This window comes from Rhipicephalus sanguineus, chromosome 5 (genome assembly GCF_013339695.2).
Source record: "Rhipicephalus sanguineus isolate Rsan-2018 chromosome 5, BIME_Rsan_1.4, whole genome shotgun sequence".
In the NCBI taxonomy this organism is placed as follows: domain Eukaryota; kingdom Metazoa; phylum Arthropoda; class Arachnida; order Ixodida; family Ixodidae; genus Rhipicephalus; species Rhipicephalus sanguineus.
This window is the reverse complement of record NC_051180.1, coordinates 176,567,783-176,586,469: the sequence shown is the minus strand read 5'-3', so window position 1 is coordinate 176,586,469 and position 18,687 is coordinate 176,567,783. Positions and strand designations below refer to the sequence as shown.

Here is an 18,687-nt window from a genome sequence, read left to right as displayed (position 1 = left end):
GCGAGGGTAACCGAGCTCATTATGCTCTCAAAGGCGAGTTTCCAAATTCTGTATAATCTAAAAAAAAAGAACAAAAAGCTGCACCCTCTATAGCAGGGGTCTCAATCTTTAATCCCCCAATGGGCCGGAATGTTGAAGAAGGTGGGAGCGGAGCTGGCGGAGGATAGGAATAAGTTTGAACAAAATGTCAATAATAATAATAATTGTTAGGGTTTAACGTCCCAAAACCAACATATGATTATGACAGACGCCGTAGTGGAGCGCTCCGCGTATTTCGACCACCTGGGTTGGGTTCTTTAACGTGCACCTAAACCTAAGTACACGGGGCTCAAGCATTTTCGCCTCCATAGAAAATACGGCCGCCTTGGCTGGGATTCGATCCCGTGGCCTGCGGGTCAGCAGTCGAGCACCATAGCCACTACACCACCTTGGCGGGTCGAACAAAATGTCAGCTAACATTGCCATTTCAAGGAAAGCATTTCCCATATTTTATACATGGGTCATTACTGAAGGGGATTTAACATCGGATTTCGAGAAACATATTCATAGTGAACTCCAGAATGACTAAAATCTGGACGCCGATTCTGAAATATATAGTTTTTGTTCCACGGTTATGCTTTAACACATGGTGACCGGATGGGGCGCCTCATGAAAAAACTGCTTGAGGCCAGTTACGTCCGTGTAGCTCATAAACATACTTATTGAAATGATATGTAAAGTATGGGACGAAGACCGTCATGTACGGCCCGGGCCGCTAGCGAACGGTGCGTGGGCCGCGTGTTTGAGACCCCTGCTATGTATCTTTACGCTTAAACATTTTTTGCAGAGTAGCAGATTCATCGTTGCGGAGCTTGAGGAAAAGAGAGTGTCTCGTTATGCGACGTTCAAATGGCCGTGTACCGTGGAGTGGGCCTCCTCTGCGATGGTCCTCTCCCGCGACCGCCGCCTGAAGTTCTGGTTGGGTGAAGGATTGCCGACTCCCTTGCCCCACGGACTGTAGCGCTGCAAATCGAGGAACTGGCATGAATCTTCGAAGTGAGGCAGCAGCTGATCAGCGACCACCAGAGCACCTGTTACGTGAAGTTGAGCTAGTCTACCGTTGGAAGGGTTGGTGACCAATCGTCATGTAGCGTGTGCGTGAGCAGTGCTCGCGACAGGACAAAGGGGAGTACACACAAGTACACAAGGCGCCCGCAGCCCTCGCAACTACTTGATAACAATATACATTCATATCAATGTACAGGAAAGCGGCGCAACACCGGACAAAGACGTACAAGCGAACATATGTTCCCTTGTCTGCGTCTTTGTGCCGTGTTGCGCCGCTTTCCTATATTTAGCTATGCAAGAAATAGCCCAGCGACGAGTTTTATTAGTGACATCAATGTACCTGCGCACCTTCAAGCGTCGAAGATAAGAGTTGTAACAAGGCGTGTTGTAATTGGTGCATTAGCATCACATTCTTTGATGCGCTCTATCAGAAAGCGGCCTCGTGTTGGCTCATGTTTGGTTGACTGATGCAGCCGTCTTTCTTTTTGTCTTTTTTTCGTTCATACGCGAAGCTTCTGTTCCTTTTATAGTTTGCTAATCCGCATGGTGAGACAGAAGTGTTGTTACGAAAGAGTTGCAAGCACCCACTTTTTGAACCATTCCCTTCAATGTGGGAAAATACGGGGTGTCCCAACTATCGAGCAACATTTTAAAAAAGACAAAAGGCGTTACACTGATAAAATCGCTAGTGCATATTTTTCACAGTACACCGATGTAAATGTGACTATTTTTTGTTAATAAAATCTAATTAATTGATTGCAGTGGCTTTTGTCACTTGAGAAGTGCTTATATATTATAAAGTGGTCAATGAGGAATTTCTAAGCATTTTATGGGACATGTGACTGAGCAGCTTTCCGAATCGTACTATAATTGCGTGCTAATTTTCTTTCTGTTTGTAGAAGGCACGCGAAATATAAATATACCACGTGACTGCAGTTCGACGCGCATCAAGAAGCGGCGCCCTCACACAGGCTGACTGTGAGGTAGCCAGGATTATGGAAAGAAACTAGGAAAGAAAAAAAAATGAGGAGCCACTCCAAGCCTACGTTCCTTGCCTGCGGAGCATTGGTGTCTTGGTTCAAATCCAGCTTCCCGTGAAAATAGCGCTATAGCGCTAGTGCTATGCCTACCACGCCTTAGACAATGCAACGCATCGATTCGGTCTTGGCATGAAACGAACTTTGACAGCTCGTGTTGCAGCGTCGATAAGGCACACGGATAGTTAGCGAAAAACATTTTGCCACGAAAGCCAATGGCCAAAGTCAGGCCGTGGTCAGAACAGCCTTCCTACCGCGTTATCAGGGGGATTGGTCGTCCGTTAGGCGTGGATAATGACAGTGGCATACAATAGGCTTCCAAAGCAACGTCTAGCGGCGTCACTGCTCTTATCGCAACTGGGGGCATCCGCGGCCACAACACTGCTACCCCCGCTTCCGCACACGTGCAGAGCTCTCGGATTGTATCTGTGGTTCGTCATAATGTAACTATTTGCTGACTAGCACTGCTCCGGGCCGAATGAGGAGCGCATGCGCGCACGTGTCCTTGCCGCCGCCGCTGGCAAATCCGGCGACAAACTACCTCCGCGGGCAGCGTCTGCCCCCAGTAACGCATAGCTCAGCCGCGCGAGCGTCGCGCCCAAACTTCAGCTTGGATTCCCTATGGACCAAGGAATTTGTGAAAAATTGCCACGCTTTCTGTTAGCGCTTGTCCAATACCTATGTCGAGATACAGAACGCTGAACCTTGTGACGAACAACAGGCAAAGCGATTGTTTGCACTAAGGTTATTTCAAGGCGCTGACATGTGGTATTCTTCATATCTTGCGTCATTTCTTTACCAGCCGGAAAACATTAGTACGTTGCTAAAGTACGTTGTACGTTGTTGTTAATACGTTGTTGTTGTACGTCGCTAAAGATAGCTGGCTAGGTGTCACCTAAACATGTCTGAATATGCCTAATTGGTCATCTAATAATTACGTGAGTACTTCTAGAGTTACAAAACTGAGCAATTAAATATTAATGAAAAATTACTGACGGCTACCCCCAGTAGGCTGGCAACGATATGTTATAGGTTTTTTCTTCGCGTGCTGCAGTTACCCCCTTTAAAAAATGTTGGAGTGGCTTAGGGTCAGGAAAGGTTCAGCTGATTGTTCTTAGCTTTCCTGATTGTCTAGGATTAGCTTGACTATCATGCTTACTGCTGCTCCAATGACACACACATGGTATACGTATTATGTGGCACATGTATATTTATTTTGCCAGGCAACTACTTCGGGATCCGATGAGTTAAGCTTCTCCGCTCTTCTGCGCCGTTGAGCAGCATTTGCGCTCTCCTTCTCCATAGCTAAACCACACTGGCAAACTCCAGTCAGAGGCGCTATCAAGCGGCTCCAGCGCAGTGTCAGACGGCGACTGCACAGCGAAGGCGAATAGCTGCGCGCGCGCCGGCGCCAGTACGTCTACCTCGGCTACGACGTCACTCCTCTGGAAAGCGCAGACCGGCGGCGGCGAGTCGCGCGCGGCAGCGGCGGAATGCGCGGGAGGTGCCGGCTCCGATGCGCCAGCTTTGTGACATCACTGATCCTCGCGCATGCGCAGCACGGCTCTTGAGGAGCCACGCGAAACCAGCTCGGATAGGCCAGTGTAGCTAACGCTACAAAAATGTTGATGTTTGATGGCTGGGACACCCAGCATGATTCCTACCAGCGACCCTTTCTCCTGTCTATGAGTGACAAGACAGCGAGCGTCCTGTTTAAGCGCATTTCTCTGCTTTTGCCTGTTCCCTAAGCTGCTCCATACATGCAACTAGCACAAGGATGCGCTGTGTGTATGTCTCTCTTTCTTCTGCGCCCTTGTGATAGCTGTGCTAGAGAAAAATAATACTAAACCTGCAACAAAACCCGGAGGAGGCGTCAGCTTCGCCTTCAAGAGTAGAACGCGATAGCGCAGTCGGGCTCCGTTCGCATCGCCTTCTTATTCGCTGGCCAGGCTTCGCTTCTTCGTAGCCACCCCAACGGTGCCGCGACGAAAGGATCGTCTGTGCGTCTAACATTGACCGTTTTAAACTCTCCTGTAGAATGCATGCCTGCTGCAAGTACGGTTGCGAAGTGCGCACAGTGTCATAATTCGTCATTTGGCGAATTAGCGAAGTAGTATACGCCTGCTTAAGGCAATGCGCGCACCCGAGCAGCTGCACACTTTGTTGATGCTGTTGCTGCGGCTGATGATGATTAGTCATGCCTGAGCTCTTTGTAATGGGTGGGCAGCTTTCAACTACCCACTCGTTATGCATTTCACATGGTGGGACGCCTGGCGCGATTCTACTCTTCTGCCACGCAATATTACATGTGTTAACCCTACTCGACGCACTACATGACATCTGTATAGGTTTTTTTTCTTTTTCGAAACAGTTTCATGCACTGGCGTGGCTCTGTGGTAGAACATGTGCTTGCCACGCTGAAGGCCTGCGTTCGATTGTGGCGCGGAGTCACCGTTTGTTATTACTTGCATCCATCAAAATTTTTCACTCACGGTCAACGCCGATGTTTCACTCACAACCAACGACGGCGACAACAAAACCGGAGTTTCTGTGATACGGGCGTCGTTAAAACAAATAAAAACATATCGAACCTCGATTTCCTCAATGGGCGAAGCCGCCGAGGGTCGCCTGCTCCCGGACATCATGGCCATCCTGGACTCTGCGAGCGGAAATAGGAAATTTTCATTTTGTTAATGTACTTTCATTGACATTTCAATGACTGCTGCATGACAACCTAAAACATCTCACAACAAACGGCATGTTATAAGAAAACGCAGTGCTTTAGGGTCAGTCACGAGTTCGATAGTACCAATAGCTGGGTAAGTTGACACGCACGCATGGCTTGGAAAGTAACAAGCAGGGTGCATAAAGATTCTGGCGAATCCCATTTAAAATTATTGTTTAGGTCATCGAAGAGCTTTCGAACCGCACACATACCTCATTGAACTTCCATCACAGCCTATTGAAGAGTGAGTGACACGGCGTACGTTTCGCTTACTTGCTTTAGCAGCCAAACACACTATGCGCAGACCTTCTATTATAGTTTCGAGCTGACTGTACTTCTCTCCCTACACGTAAGACTCGTACATGTACGTACGTTGATATTGTGGCCGAACGACAATGGTCACATTCTTCCGCTATGCTATCGCGCAATATCTGCGCCCCCGAAACTGTTGGGGCGAGGATAGGCACTCACTGCCACCTGAAGGCCCGGGTTCGTTCAAACCCAAACCGCCAGCCAAGCCAAATTACATAGGACTGCCCAAATAGATGGTCTCACACTTAAAAAAAAAAAACACTTGACAAGGGACATAGAAGCAGCGTTCGTCTGTTTTTTACCCCTTTGTCTGTGTTCTGTCGTGCTTTTTTTAGTTATCCATTCATTAGGCAAAAGTTCGTAAGAGACATAGCGGTTGATGGTTCCAGGCTACTTTGGGAAATCTGGGATCTTAAGGGGGCTCCTCCCACCTAAACTTGCATTACACTTGCACTTGCTTCTCACAACGCGTGGCTTTCCACCCCAAAAGGAGCGAAGAAAAAAAAGGCTGTCGATGTTTATGACGCACAGTCATCTCAAAAGTTTCTAAGACACTCAGTGATTGATAAGAAACATCGTCAGTGTTCACTCAAGCGAGAGGGAGAACTATCCCTCTCTCCGCTTAAGGCACACAATAACTTTACAACTATATATACGAGGCATATAGCTAAGCCGTATTGACAGATGAACTAGTGATGGTGCCAGGTAGTACTTCAAGGTGGTACAAATCTAAACGCTAACGACTTGTGTGAAACTTCCCAGATCTACACCGCAATATACGGAATGGTACGGAAGCCGAGGTTTGTTGCTCCTTGGCTGGTACGCCTAGCAGGTACGGTCTCGGTGAAAAGTGAAAGCTATGTCTAAAAGTCTGAAAGTACTAAGAGTTAGCTGGCAACTCGTGAGTTAGAAAGGGGGGGGGGCGTTTAAACCGTTCCCTGATGTAATTGAGGGTGTCAAGAGCGAGCGAATCACATGACTTACGTCATAGTAAAGAAAAATGAGAAAGTCATCAACAAATAAAAAAATGCGCACGACTTTCCTGTCACAGAAAATAGAAAATAACATTCTCTGTTTTCTTTTTTGGCATTTCGGGAGTACATATCGGTACACTCTCCGAAATACTCTTTGTTGAAAGTTATCGCTCATCTTGGTCCCTTCTCTTGTCCTGTGTCATATTTTTGCGCTACGTGAACAGTTATGATTATGGACTGTGTAGAACTTCCAGTTGGGCGAGTGTCCGCTTTCGATCGAGAGAGTTTCAACTATACAGTGTTGAGAGCACGGTGGCAGGGTGGTTCCGGAGACGCTGCGGCCGGATTTAAAGATTACGCCAATCTGGCCGGCCGCCTAGACAAAGGTCCGGCTGTGTTCATCGTGCCAGTCCCCAGGTGATAGAGCTTTTGTGAAGGGGCACGACGAAGAAACAGAAAAGGACGACATACTGCGCTTTCGAGTATCCTAAAAAGGATAGTATTCTCTGAGTAAGTGCTACATTTAAGGACGAGCGATTGGGTCTGGCATTTACTAATGAGTTGCCATCTAATATAATGAAATTTAATTTTTAGACTTGAGGCTAAAATTCAACGCGCAGCACATTTGTTGCAATATATCCCTAGATTGTGTAGACAAATATTAAATTTTTTCGTCGGCTCACTCAAAATTAATAAGAAGGGATGCAGCTGCAACTTGTTTGGATTCTGCTCTCAAAAAGCCTCGTCAACATGTCGCGAAGTTCAGTTTTTCGCAACAGCCTAGGTGGCCAGACGAGACGAGACAAATTTTCCTAAGCCTATTTGCCAATATTTCCTCAAGGCTATCCTTTTGTATTTGTTGCCGTCTCTGCCACCACTCCAACTTTCACAGAATAGTCTTTACTATGCTTATTTTTTTGACCTGTATGTTTTTGACAACAAAATCATAGTTATTTAGCTTCACGCTAATTTAAAGGGACCCTGAAACGGTTTTTCTAATTTTGTCAGTGTTTAGGCTACGGCACCGTCAAGTCATTCGCCCAACATAGTGGACGAGGCAGCGCCCTCCGTCGTAGCTCAATTGGTAGAAGCGTCGGACGCGTAATTCAATGGCTCGAGCCCCACCGATGGAAGGGGTCTTTTTGCTTCCACTTCAATTCATTCAAATTTATGCCATAATTACTACACTACAGTTTAACACAACAAATAATGTCTCCTATGCTTTCCTTGGCTTAACTACGCGCTGGGTTCATTTGGTTGTGTGTCTAACAAAGAAACGAGTCCCTCGAACAATTCCCCGTCTTTCGTTATATGAAAAGATGTACTTGATACAAAATTCATACATTATAGCTAGAGGGCTCATGCACGCTGAGCGTTACAATGCACGAAATATAATCACGTGGCCCAGTTTTTGTGCTCACCTGGTCTTCTGCCGAATGGATAAAGCGTGTCCTGAAAGAACAAGGAAAGCATTTGTAACGAAAGGGACCAGTTTGCACTAAAATCGAGCCATCATACAGTTGATAGGTCATTAGTTGCAACTAATCGGTTGTGACTACAATCGAGTCCTTACGCTTGTAAGGAACCACAACGCGAGCCAACATGAATCAAATAATTACATTACGAAAAGGCGCCTCTGCGGCACATTGCTGACATAGATCACCGATGAATGACGATACCTGTGCCACAGCAATATCAAGTTAAATGGGCAGACGAATACTGCGAATACCGCGTTTTACAAATAATTTATTTTGCAAAGAAATAATTCAAAGAATTTAGAAAATTTATTACACTAACAGCGACCATGCAACGCCACAACATAACAGTACATGTGAGGAACTCCGAACCTTATATAAATTACAATCCATTAAGCACAATTTGCCGAAAATTCTTAATGATTATATTCACACTTCTAATCTATCTGTCAAAGAAATGAACACGTTTCGTTCACTTGTAAACATACAGAGTGCTTTTTAGACAATACAGATTTTTAATAAAAATGCTACGATAGCATTTTAATAAGGCAATACAAATATTTTTTAGACAATACGGATTTTTATTAAAAATGCTATGATAGCCCCTGTCGTCTTCGCAATCGAACTCTACGCCGAGGCGGAAAAACTGTGCTGCACCCAAAGTTTCATTAAAATGAGTAATTAACAAAAAAATTTAAATCTTTTTTTAATTATTGAATTTAGGGTCGTTCTTTATATTGAAGAGTTGTAGGGCGAGACAATTTATCGCATGCCCATTTTTTTAAAAAATCGCAGAAAACGCACGAAATTTGAGATATTGATCACCGAGGTTCAAGACACCGATCGGGGCGATACGGAAACTGAGCGCACCGGGCGCGCAGGAATTCCGTCAGACCGGTTACGTCGTAGCGGTAGATCACGTGACAATTTTTGAAGAAAGGCGCGTCGCCGAAGAATATGGTCTGCAAGAATGGCGTCCCAAATACCCAAATGCACCGCTCATTCTCTGCCTTTGGTGCGCAGCGCTTATCCGTTTCCTTGTTAAACTCGAAAGAAGTGGGAAAAAATCGTGCGCTTCTCCGCGAGAAGTAGCGCCGCAGTGGCTGCCGCCTTGGTTTAAGGTGTACAATGAAAGAAAAAGTAGAAATTGCTGTTTTCTTGGGTACAGCGCGAAAGATACGCAAAGACAGCGTCGCTTTGAAAGGGAAGCCTTTTTTTTTTGTAGTGAAAAGGGAGTTCGATGCCAAATCTTCAATATCTCCCACATCGTTCTTGAATACACTTTTGGGAAGTCTCTACGTCGTACGAGCGGTGAATAATGAAGGACTCTGATGATACTGAATAGTAGTCGAATAATTTTCAATGGGTACAGCATTATCGGTTGTTACCTGTATGCCTGCTGTAAGCCCTACCCTCTGTAAGGCCCGAGGGTATAATAAATGAAGAAATAAAAGCCGCTTCTCTGTTTGAGGGATGGAAAGTGGAACAGCATCAGTGACCTGCGTAGTTCTCCACTGCGCACTCTAACATTCACCTATGAAGGTGAACTACACCACAATTTTGATAAGGGTCAAATGCACGAATAGCATACTCTGAGGCGCTGTTTCTTTGTTGTCTGGCATTTTGTGTTTGTGCGTTGTTAAAATTACATAATGGTTCACCTGTTATTCAATACTACTAGCCTCAATTTACGTTTTAATGAGCATACAGACAATTAAGCTTACACGAACATTGAACCATCACTGTAAACGCAATATACGAATTTTATGATGATGATGATGACGATATCAGTATCCCCTTTGAGGAAGGCTGGCGGCATATATGTCGCCCAATTTTTGCTGTACCTACTCATAGCTGTACTATACGCCACGAGCTGCGTTTAGTGACGTTTAGTAATGCCAAGAAATAAAAGCAATGCGCTGTGTGTTTGCTATATAGACATTCTTTTTTATGGAACATGCAACCTGTTCAGTATGGATTACACAGATAAGAAGCAACAGGCGACCGCTTTGTAAAATATAAGCCAATATATGACCGAAATTCACTAAGAGTGCACTGTGCCGTTTGAAAACAGCGCAGGGAAATATCACCAATAGCCTAGCGCACCTGCGTTCATCTTGTGAAACCGTCCGGCAGGCCCCATATACTGTTGCGCAATATAAATATAATGATGCTGGCACGCAAAAAAAAAAAAAGAGAGGATCCTTGAGCTTTGCCTTCAAGAGTAGAATGCGATAGCGTAAATGGGCCCGTGCATCGTTTTTTGAATCGCTAGCCTGGCTTCGGTTCTCGGTGGCCACCTAACCCGTGCCGCAGGGAAAGGAACGTCCGTGCGCCTGTAAATCGGCCCTTTCGAACTATCCTAGAACGCCTGCTGCAAGTACACTTGCCTACTACGACGTAATTCTTCCTTTTGCGAGTTGGCGAGTTGCCCACTACGTAAGGCAACACGCGCATGTGCGCAGCTGAACACGTTCTTGATGTTAATAATGATAATTAATTATGCCTGTGCGCTTTGTGATTAGTGTGCTTTTAAAGCAACTACTCCTTGCGCAATGCACATGTTTTGCAACTTGGTGTGATTCTACGCCTATGCCGCGCAATATTGCAGGGGTTAATGACGCTCTTCGCGCTACAAAACATTCATATAGCGTTTTTTTCCCGAAGCAACTTCCAGCACAGGCGTTGCTCTCTGGTAGAACACCTGCTCTCCACGCAGAAGTCCTGGATTCCATTTCCACTAGGGGCGATTTATTTGCATCTATTTCGAATTTTATCTCACGGACAACGCTGATTTTTCGCTCATAACCAACGACGCCGATGCCGGGATTTCTGCGAAACGAGCTCTTTAACGCTATCGCGTGAAAGTGATCACATGTTAGTGGAGCATATTAGAAATTAAGGAGGAGGCTACCTGTTAAAGAGATCAATAAATTAGACTACTTGGCTGCTCACAGCTTCTTCTCGCGCTAAATGCAGTAATGGGAACAGCGACGAATGCAGTACGTGGAATCTGTGATCGTCGTATCTCTTAAAGTTTCATCTTTTTAGTGCAAGAACAACCCATGAATATCGGAAAAGAAGTTTGCAAGCAAGCAACCGCAAACTTGAAGTAGCCCATGGAATACCTCCAATGAGGAATTCGCTAATGTAGCAAAGTACTGTATTTACAAGATTGTAAGTCGACTCAAATGTAGGTCGACCCCCTAAAATCGTATGGAAAAAAAAAGAAAAGAAACACGCGAACGAATTTTGCAAAGGAAATTTATTAATAAATGTCGCTGAAGAAAGACACGAAGAAAACTCGAATTCCGGTTTGCAAAAGTTGCCTCACGGCAGTGCTTTCCGGCTATGCAGAAAAGCTAGCTTCGCGGCATTGCGCGGGATTCATATTTAGAAAATTTTCCGCCAATCGTTGCTGATGGTGCGGGTTACACACGAGAAAATACGGTACAAATTACAGGTAGAGGCGGAACGTAAAGGTAATGTCGTAACCATGTAACCATGCCACAGCATGCCTGCTTTCTCGTTTGTTTCGGTTACGGTTAGAGGTCGACCTTGCAACCGAAACCAGTTTATGTTTCAATTGTAAGTCGACCATACCAACTCCGGATTTCAAATTTAGATAGAATGGGTCGACCATGTAAATACGGTATCTTCAGATAGCAATGACAAGTATTTCATCGGATACAGTTCCGATAAGTATCAGCTAAGTAACGGATAAGTACAGTATCGGATACAGTTGTATCTCGACACGACTGCAAGGTAGTGCCCAGCCCTGCCGTCTACCCGCTGAATCAATTTGCCACAGATGCATGCGCCCTCCTGATAGGTTCGCCTCCTCTTCTACCATGTCTGCTGCACGGGGCGTCAGATGGAAGTGGAGAAGGAAGATGCGGACAGGAAGGTGTATGACATGCGGCAAGTGCAACCAGGATTCGTGTTCGAATACAGACGACGCGTTGCTTGGATGTGCCCTTCTGAAGGACTCTACGTCCTCTACGACGACGTCGAGGACCGTGGCGCGTAAGAGCGCGGAGCGCAAGAAGGAAAATAAGAAGTAAAGAAGATCCAATGCGGTAAAAACACGGAGCTACCTGAAGCCAACGGATGATCACCACGCAGTTCCTCAGCGCCAATCAAAAGGAAACCAGTGTGCCTGAGGTCGAGGAAAGCCTGGAAGACAAGAGAGTTGGCAGTTCGAGGCGAACGGGACAGCAAGGCGGTAGCCGGGCGCTGAAGACGGGCAGTCGGGTTACGGACCCGAGCCTTGAGGACTTCACCCGGCCGGGACCTTCGGACCGCGGCGTCCAGGGAGGGCGAACTTCAACGGTATGTCCGTTCGAGAGCAAGGCCTGCTGATCCCGGTGCAGGCAAAGCAACGGCAGTTGGGCTGCGGGCCCGAGTCTTGCATCGAGCCGCCTCATCGGGCTAATCTTGGCTTCGCCATGCATCGCCGAGCATCGACCGTCCCCTCGTCAACACCAGGCAGACCCGTCAACTCTACGGTCCTCCAGCCAAGCCTCCGCTAGTGGGTGAGACCAGACTAGCATTCTTCCCAGCTCCGCTGTTCAACCGCGCCGGAACTTTACCGCTTAACTTAAAACTTTGAACTTGTGCTTTGTTGTGATTAAGAAAGTTTTGCCGTGTGTAGTGAACCTATTGTTCAGTGTTTAGTGTGTTGTAGATTTTTTCCCTCTCTAATGGTTATTAAAGTTTTTTTTGTGTGTGTTTAAACCAACGGCTTCGTCCCTGATAAAGCTCTCCGACGCTCACGTCGTAAAAAGAGCTGTCGAAAACAGAGAAAAAGAGAAAAGAAAGAACCTGCATCACAGCCTGCTCTTTCTTCTACAAAAGCCCGCACCTCAACACAGTCCAGGCTAGCTTGGCGTCGCTGACTCGTGCTACGATTCGCAAAATGCTTCGCACCACGATAATTCCCTTCGGCCGCATTTTTGTTCTTCTTGCGAAGGGTAGAGCTCCTTTAATGAATGTCATACTCTGGCAGCGGGGTTTCAAAAATAGACCCACTTGTTTTGAGCCCGCTTCTTTTTAATGGCAGTGAGGCGCCCTGCTGTTGGTTGCGAGGACATGCGTTGAGGGGATGGCCGATGCGAAGCAGAACTTCCCCGTGAGCTCCACGCCTTCAAAACCAAAACGAACACTGGGAGCGACATTATCGATCTGCACGGGTGGGCTCGCGCTGTCCATCAATACCTGTCTGCGTACACCACCTACTTCCTGCATATCCAGAAACATCAGTACACGGGCAAGCTTGCTTTCTAAGACGTTGCCATGACTGCGAGTATCGTGAAAACGCGGGCCCGAAACACTGCTCACAACTGCTCACAACGGTATAAAGAAAGCAAAGTCGCGATTTAATTTTAGCTCAAATGCGCACGCTTTTTGAAACTCGGAATGTTCACACGGAATACGATTATACTGATAAAATCAAGGGAAGAAAGCTGTTTTACGCATTTGAAGTAAACAAGGAGCAAACTAACGTCACGTCAGCAGAAATAACTGCGTAAAGCACAGCCAAATCAGCATCTTACTTCTAGCTAAGTCGTCTTGTTGGTTTGTCATCACAGAATGAGCTTGGAGCGTCGCATAGCCGCCAAACAATCGCATAAGAAGAAACGACAAATGAATCGAAGCGCTTTCTTCTTCTGTCCTTGCTTTCTGCTCAAAGCGATTCCATTACTTCCAGCAGCCTTTCTACCCCAGTTTCAATACAGGCATTTCTTAGTATCCCGCCTGACGACGTTTTCATAATAAATTATTCAGCCGTAAGAAAGTGCCCCTGAAAATTCCTCCGCTCTGAAGTCGCCTTGCATCAAAGAGAAACGTTTTAACAGAATTTACGGATTTTCGCTACGCTAACTGACGCTAACCTCAATTTTCCTCACTCGTGGAAAATGGAGTTGGTACCTTCAGTTTCGGTCGGTTATTGTTACCTCTTTGCAGACGACAGAGCCCCGAAAAACGAAGGGGGAAAATCGTGGCAAGCATTGTCGAAAACGGCCTCCGGTGCATTTATTACTGCACAAGTTGAAGCATGAAAAACAGCATTATTTTCTTTTTATTTCGCTACGCGGGGTTTAACAGAGCGGTAACTAGAACCGACTGTGTCGGTCTTTCGTTCTTTTCAGAGCCAACGTTTTCAGAAGTTAACAAGTTCGCAATGGATAAAATGAAATGAGCCCGCACAGGATTGAGTAAACTGGAGATCGTTGGGAGAGACCTTCGTCCTGCAGTGGACTAATACAGGCTGACAATGATGATGATGGTGAATGATGATCTCTCTTGCCAGCTTTACCGAGAAACATTTCCCGACAACCATGGACATCAATTTGGGTAACATCAAGATCGGCATTATTTCGTTATCGTTTCAATGAATATCAGAAAATTAGAGACAAGAAAATTCGGCAGATCCCACGCACTGTGGGAATCGATGTAATGCGAAGCAGCCAGCAAGGAGCTGCATACATCGCCTGGTTTGTCTTTGAGCCAAATGAAATCATTCATGCCATGGCATCTAGTCCACTACATATCGCATGTTTGCCATGCGCGCATGCATGCACAATCTAGTGTACACCATGCCAATGAAACGCATATTCTGGTATATAAATGCATGACCTGTCGTTTATGTTCATCACGCACTCGTGTCATGCCATACCAATTTTGGTATATATCACGTTAACAAAACGGCCGGAAGCGCACCATGACAGTGGCATGTAAATCATACCGTACATGACATGCATAACATGATTCGCATGTTAAGACCTCTCATTTATGTTCGTCATACAGTCACATCGCGCAATAACAATTTTGGTGTATATCAAAGGAGCAAAATGGCCGCGAGTGCACCATAAGTAGAGCATGTAAATCATGCCATACATGACATGAATATTATGGTTTTTCATGTTACCACCTGTCACTAATGTTCATCACACAGTCACATCGCGCAATACCAGTTTTGGTGTATATCAAGCTATCGAAACGGCCGCGAATGCACCATGAGTGTGGCATGTAAGTCATGACATACATGGCATGCATGTCATAGTTTTCATGTTACCACCTGTTATTCATGTTCTTCATACAGTCACATCGCCCAATACCAATTTTGGTGCATATCAATCTAGCGAAACGGCCACGAGTGCGCCATGAGCATGGCATGTAAATCATGACGTACATTTCATGCATGTCATGATTATCATGTTACCACCTTTCATTTACGTTCGTCATACAGTGGCGTCGCGCAATACCAATTTTGGTGTATACCAAGCTAGCGAAACGGCCGGGAATGCACAATGAGCGCGGCATGTAAATCATGACATACATAACCTGCATGTCATGATTTCCATGTTACCACCTCTTATTTACGTTCGTCATGCAGGCGCGTCGCGCAATACCAATTTTGGTGTGTCAAGCAAGCGAAACGGCACGAGTGCGTCATGAGCATGACATGTAAATCATGTTGTGCATGGCATGCATGTCATGATTTTCATGTTACCACGTCTCATTTACCGTCGTCGTACAGTCGCTTCGCGCAATAGCAATTTTGGTGTACATCGAGCTAGCGAAGCGGCCGCGAATGCATCATGAGCGTGGCAATTAAATCATAACATGCATGACATGCATATCATGGTTTTCATCTTACCAACTGTCATTCATGTTCTTCATACAGTCACATCGCGCAATACCAATTTTGGTGTATATCACTCTACTGAAACTGCCGCTAGCGCATCATGAGCGTGGCATGCAAATCAGGTCGTACATGACTTGCATGTCATGATTTTCATTTACCACGTGTCAGTTATGTTCGTCATATAGTCGTGTCGCGTAACACCAGTTTTGGTGTATATCACGCAAGCGAAACGGACGTGAATGCACCATGAGCGTAGCATGTAAATCATGACATACATGTCATGGATGTCATGGTTTTCGTGCTACCACCTGTTACTCATGTTCTTCATAAAGTTACATCGCGCAATATTAATTTTGGTGTATATCAATCTAGCGAAACGGCCGCGAGTGCGCCATGAGCGTGGCATGTAAATCATGTTATACATGACATGCATATCATGATTTTCATGTTACCACGTGTCAGTTATGTTCGTCATACAGAAATCTCTCGTCATACCAGTTTTCGTATGTATCCCTTCATTTAAACGGCTGCGAGCGCCCCGAGACCATGCCATGTAAATCATGCTGCACATGACATGCGCGTCATGATTTGCATGTTAGGACCAGTCATTATGTTCGCCATGAACTCTTGTCACGCCGTACCAATTTTGGTATATATGAAATTAACGGAACGGCCGCAAGAGCCCAAAGGCCGTGGAATGTAAATCATGCTGATCATGACATGCGTGTCATGATTTTCATATGACCTGTCATTTATGTTCCTGATAAGGTCATGTTATGACACACCAATTTTGGTATACATCCGATTAACGGAACGGCCAGGTAGCCAAAAGGCCGTGGAATGTAAATCATGCTGTTCATGACATGTGTGTCATGATTTTTATGATATGACCTGTCATTTATGTTCGTGATAAGGCCATGTTATGACACACCAATTTTGGTATACATTCGATTAACGGAACGGCCAGGAGAGCACAAAGTCGTAGGCGGCTAGATAGATAGATAGATAGATAGATAGATAGATAGATAGATAGATAGATAGATAGATAGATAGATAGATAGATAGATAGATAGATAGATAGATAGATAGATAGATAGATAGATAGATACGCTCAAAGTCGCAGAAGTTCGCTAAGAAATGCCTCGCATTTAAAAGAAATTCGGCGGTTCAAGTTACGATATTGCCACGTACGTTTCTTATTATTACTTTCGCTGTATTCGGTTTTTCGCCCACAAAGGCTGTCAGCAACGCTCGGCGCAAACCGCGCCTCATTGTTCCAGAAGCTTCGAGGTTATTGTAGATCATTTTGTTAAGATTGCGCGCAAGACGCGAACACTCAAGCTTATTCTAGAGATTGCGCAACAACCACCGATATCGCTAGAAAGTTCGATATCGCCTGTATAAAAGCCGACGCGCTTGACCGCTTGTCAGTCGATCGACGGTCAACGCTCTGTTCGCCGCTATCAGTGTATTGCTGTAGCTTTCAGTTTCTCGGCCACAAGTTCGGCCTAATAAAGAGTTTCATCTCGACGTGCTGACTGCTGCCTTCGTCGACGTCACGACCACGTGACAATACAGTTCACTACCAGGGGTGTGCGAACGTTCAAAATTTCGAATATTCGATTCGAACAGTTCGGTAATCGACTTGATTTGAAAGATACCTTCCCTATTAAAAATTTCCGAACACCACAATATTAAGCACATTAAGCACTTTGAAGCCAGCACAGAGAATTAAGTACCTGCGCTAACTTTCGCAGAACTTGATGCACAAATAGGCAAATTGTTTTCAGTTGCCACGTCCGATCTCCACTACATGCACTTACGCAGAGTTGGCATAGTTGCCAGAGCGTGTACATTTGTGCGAGCCCGAGCACATTGTTGCAATAGAGTGCCGAGATTATTGTGAACAAACCACCGAAACAAATGGGCAGCCGTGAAAAAAAAATTAAGAATGCCTGATAATAAGAAAACCCCGCATTATTCTGGGTTATCCTACGATGAAGCAGCCGCAATGAACATTTTGCTGATGAGTTGTCATTGCACCTTTCAGAGAGAGAGAGATAAACATTTTAATGAAAAGCTGGAGGTGATTGCCTGGCTGTTCGCCTGACATGCTACTCCAGGTGCTGGGTGACGATTATGATATATACAGTGATAAACGCATAACACATACAGCTTTCAAGTTAGATAGCATGTTTATACAGTGTGATGAAGTGTAGTGAAACACACAGCGCGAAACAAGGACAGGGACACAGACAGGAAACACACACAGCGCTGTGTGTGTTTCCTGTCTGTGTCCCTGTCCTTGTTTCGCGCTGTGTGTTTCACTATGCTACACCAACATGCCCAAATTCACTCTATGTTTAGGATTAAACTATGATGAAAAGTTAAAACACAACACTAGTGTGCCTAGTGAGTGGCTGTTATTGTTATCTGGAGGAATTGTGACATGCACAGTGGTGTTGCCACTTCGCGAACATACCAAGCAGTTATCCTCCCTTCATGACAACATTAAACAACTGTATAAGTGGTGCTGTCAAGAAGTAGTGCCATACAATGCATAAAGCTCTGTCCTATATACAGGGTATCGAAAAAAACGGCAGGAAGTGGAAGATGGAAGCTTGCGACAGTGGTTGGGTGCTCGAGCCGACGTTTCGACAAGTGGACTTGTCTTCTTCAAGGCTGGAACGTTCCAGCCTTGAAGAAGGCAAGGGCACTTGTCGAAACGTCGGCTCGAGCACTTACCCCCTGTTTACGGATTTTTTCATCTATATTGTCACGTGGTCGTGACGTCGACGAAGACAGCAGTCGGCGTTTTCAGGATGAAACTGTTTATTTGGCCGAACTTGTGGCCAGAAAATGAGAACTAGAACTACAGCAATACACGCTGTACAATGATAGCGGCGAACAGGGCGTCGTCCGTCGATCAACTGACAAGCGGTCATGCGCGTCGGCTTTTATACAGGCGCTATCGAACTTTCCAGCAATATCGCTGGTGGCGGCATTATCTCTCGACAAAGCTAGAACATTCACGGGCAGCGCGCAATCTTAACAAAACGATCTACTACGATCGAGAAGCTTCTCGAACACTGCTCTGCGGACAGCGTCGATCGTTGATAAACGTCCTTGCTGGTCAAACCCGAAAACTTCAAAATAAAACAAAGTGGGCGTGGCATTGCCCCCCTCTGAAAAAGCATCGTCCCGATGCTTGTGACAGAACAAAGAAGATAGAAAAAAAACAAGTGCATACATAATAAATTACAATAACAAAGGAAAAGTAGAGTCCCCAGGTTCGCTAACGCGCAAAAAACGGCTTAAGGCGCACGACATGGACGACTTCAGGTCGTGCGCGGCGTCGCTGGGAGTTCGTAATGCCGTCCGGGATGACCTCGTAGTCAAGAGCGCCGAGGCGTCGAAGAACCTTGTATGGCCCGAAATATCGCCGAAGGAGTTTTTCGCTAAGCCC

General features: G+C 45.7%; 1 protein-coding gene across 1 annotated transcript in view; it reads right to left on the bottom strand.

Moving 5' to 3' along the window:
• LOC119394461 (uncharacterized) overlaps positions 1–18,687 on the bottom strand; it is a 120,336-nt gene that overhangs the window by 28,579 nt on the left and 73,070 nt on the right. Inside the window, exons 7-9 of the mRNA XM_049415791.1 lie at positions 7,517–7,547; positions 4,676–4,743; positions 901–1,002 (exon numbers count right to left, since the gene is read on the bottom strand). Coding sequence (XP_049271748.1) covers positions 901–1,002; positions 4,676–4,743; positions 7,517–7,547 — 201 coding nt within the window. The remainder of the gene's footprint in view (positions 1–900; positions 1,003–4,675; positions 4,744–7,516; positions 7,548–18,687) is intronic.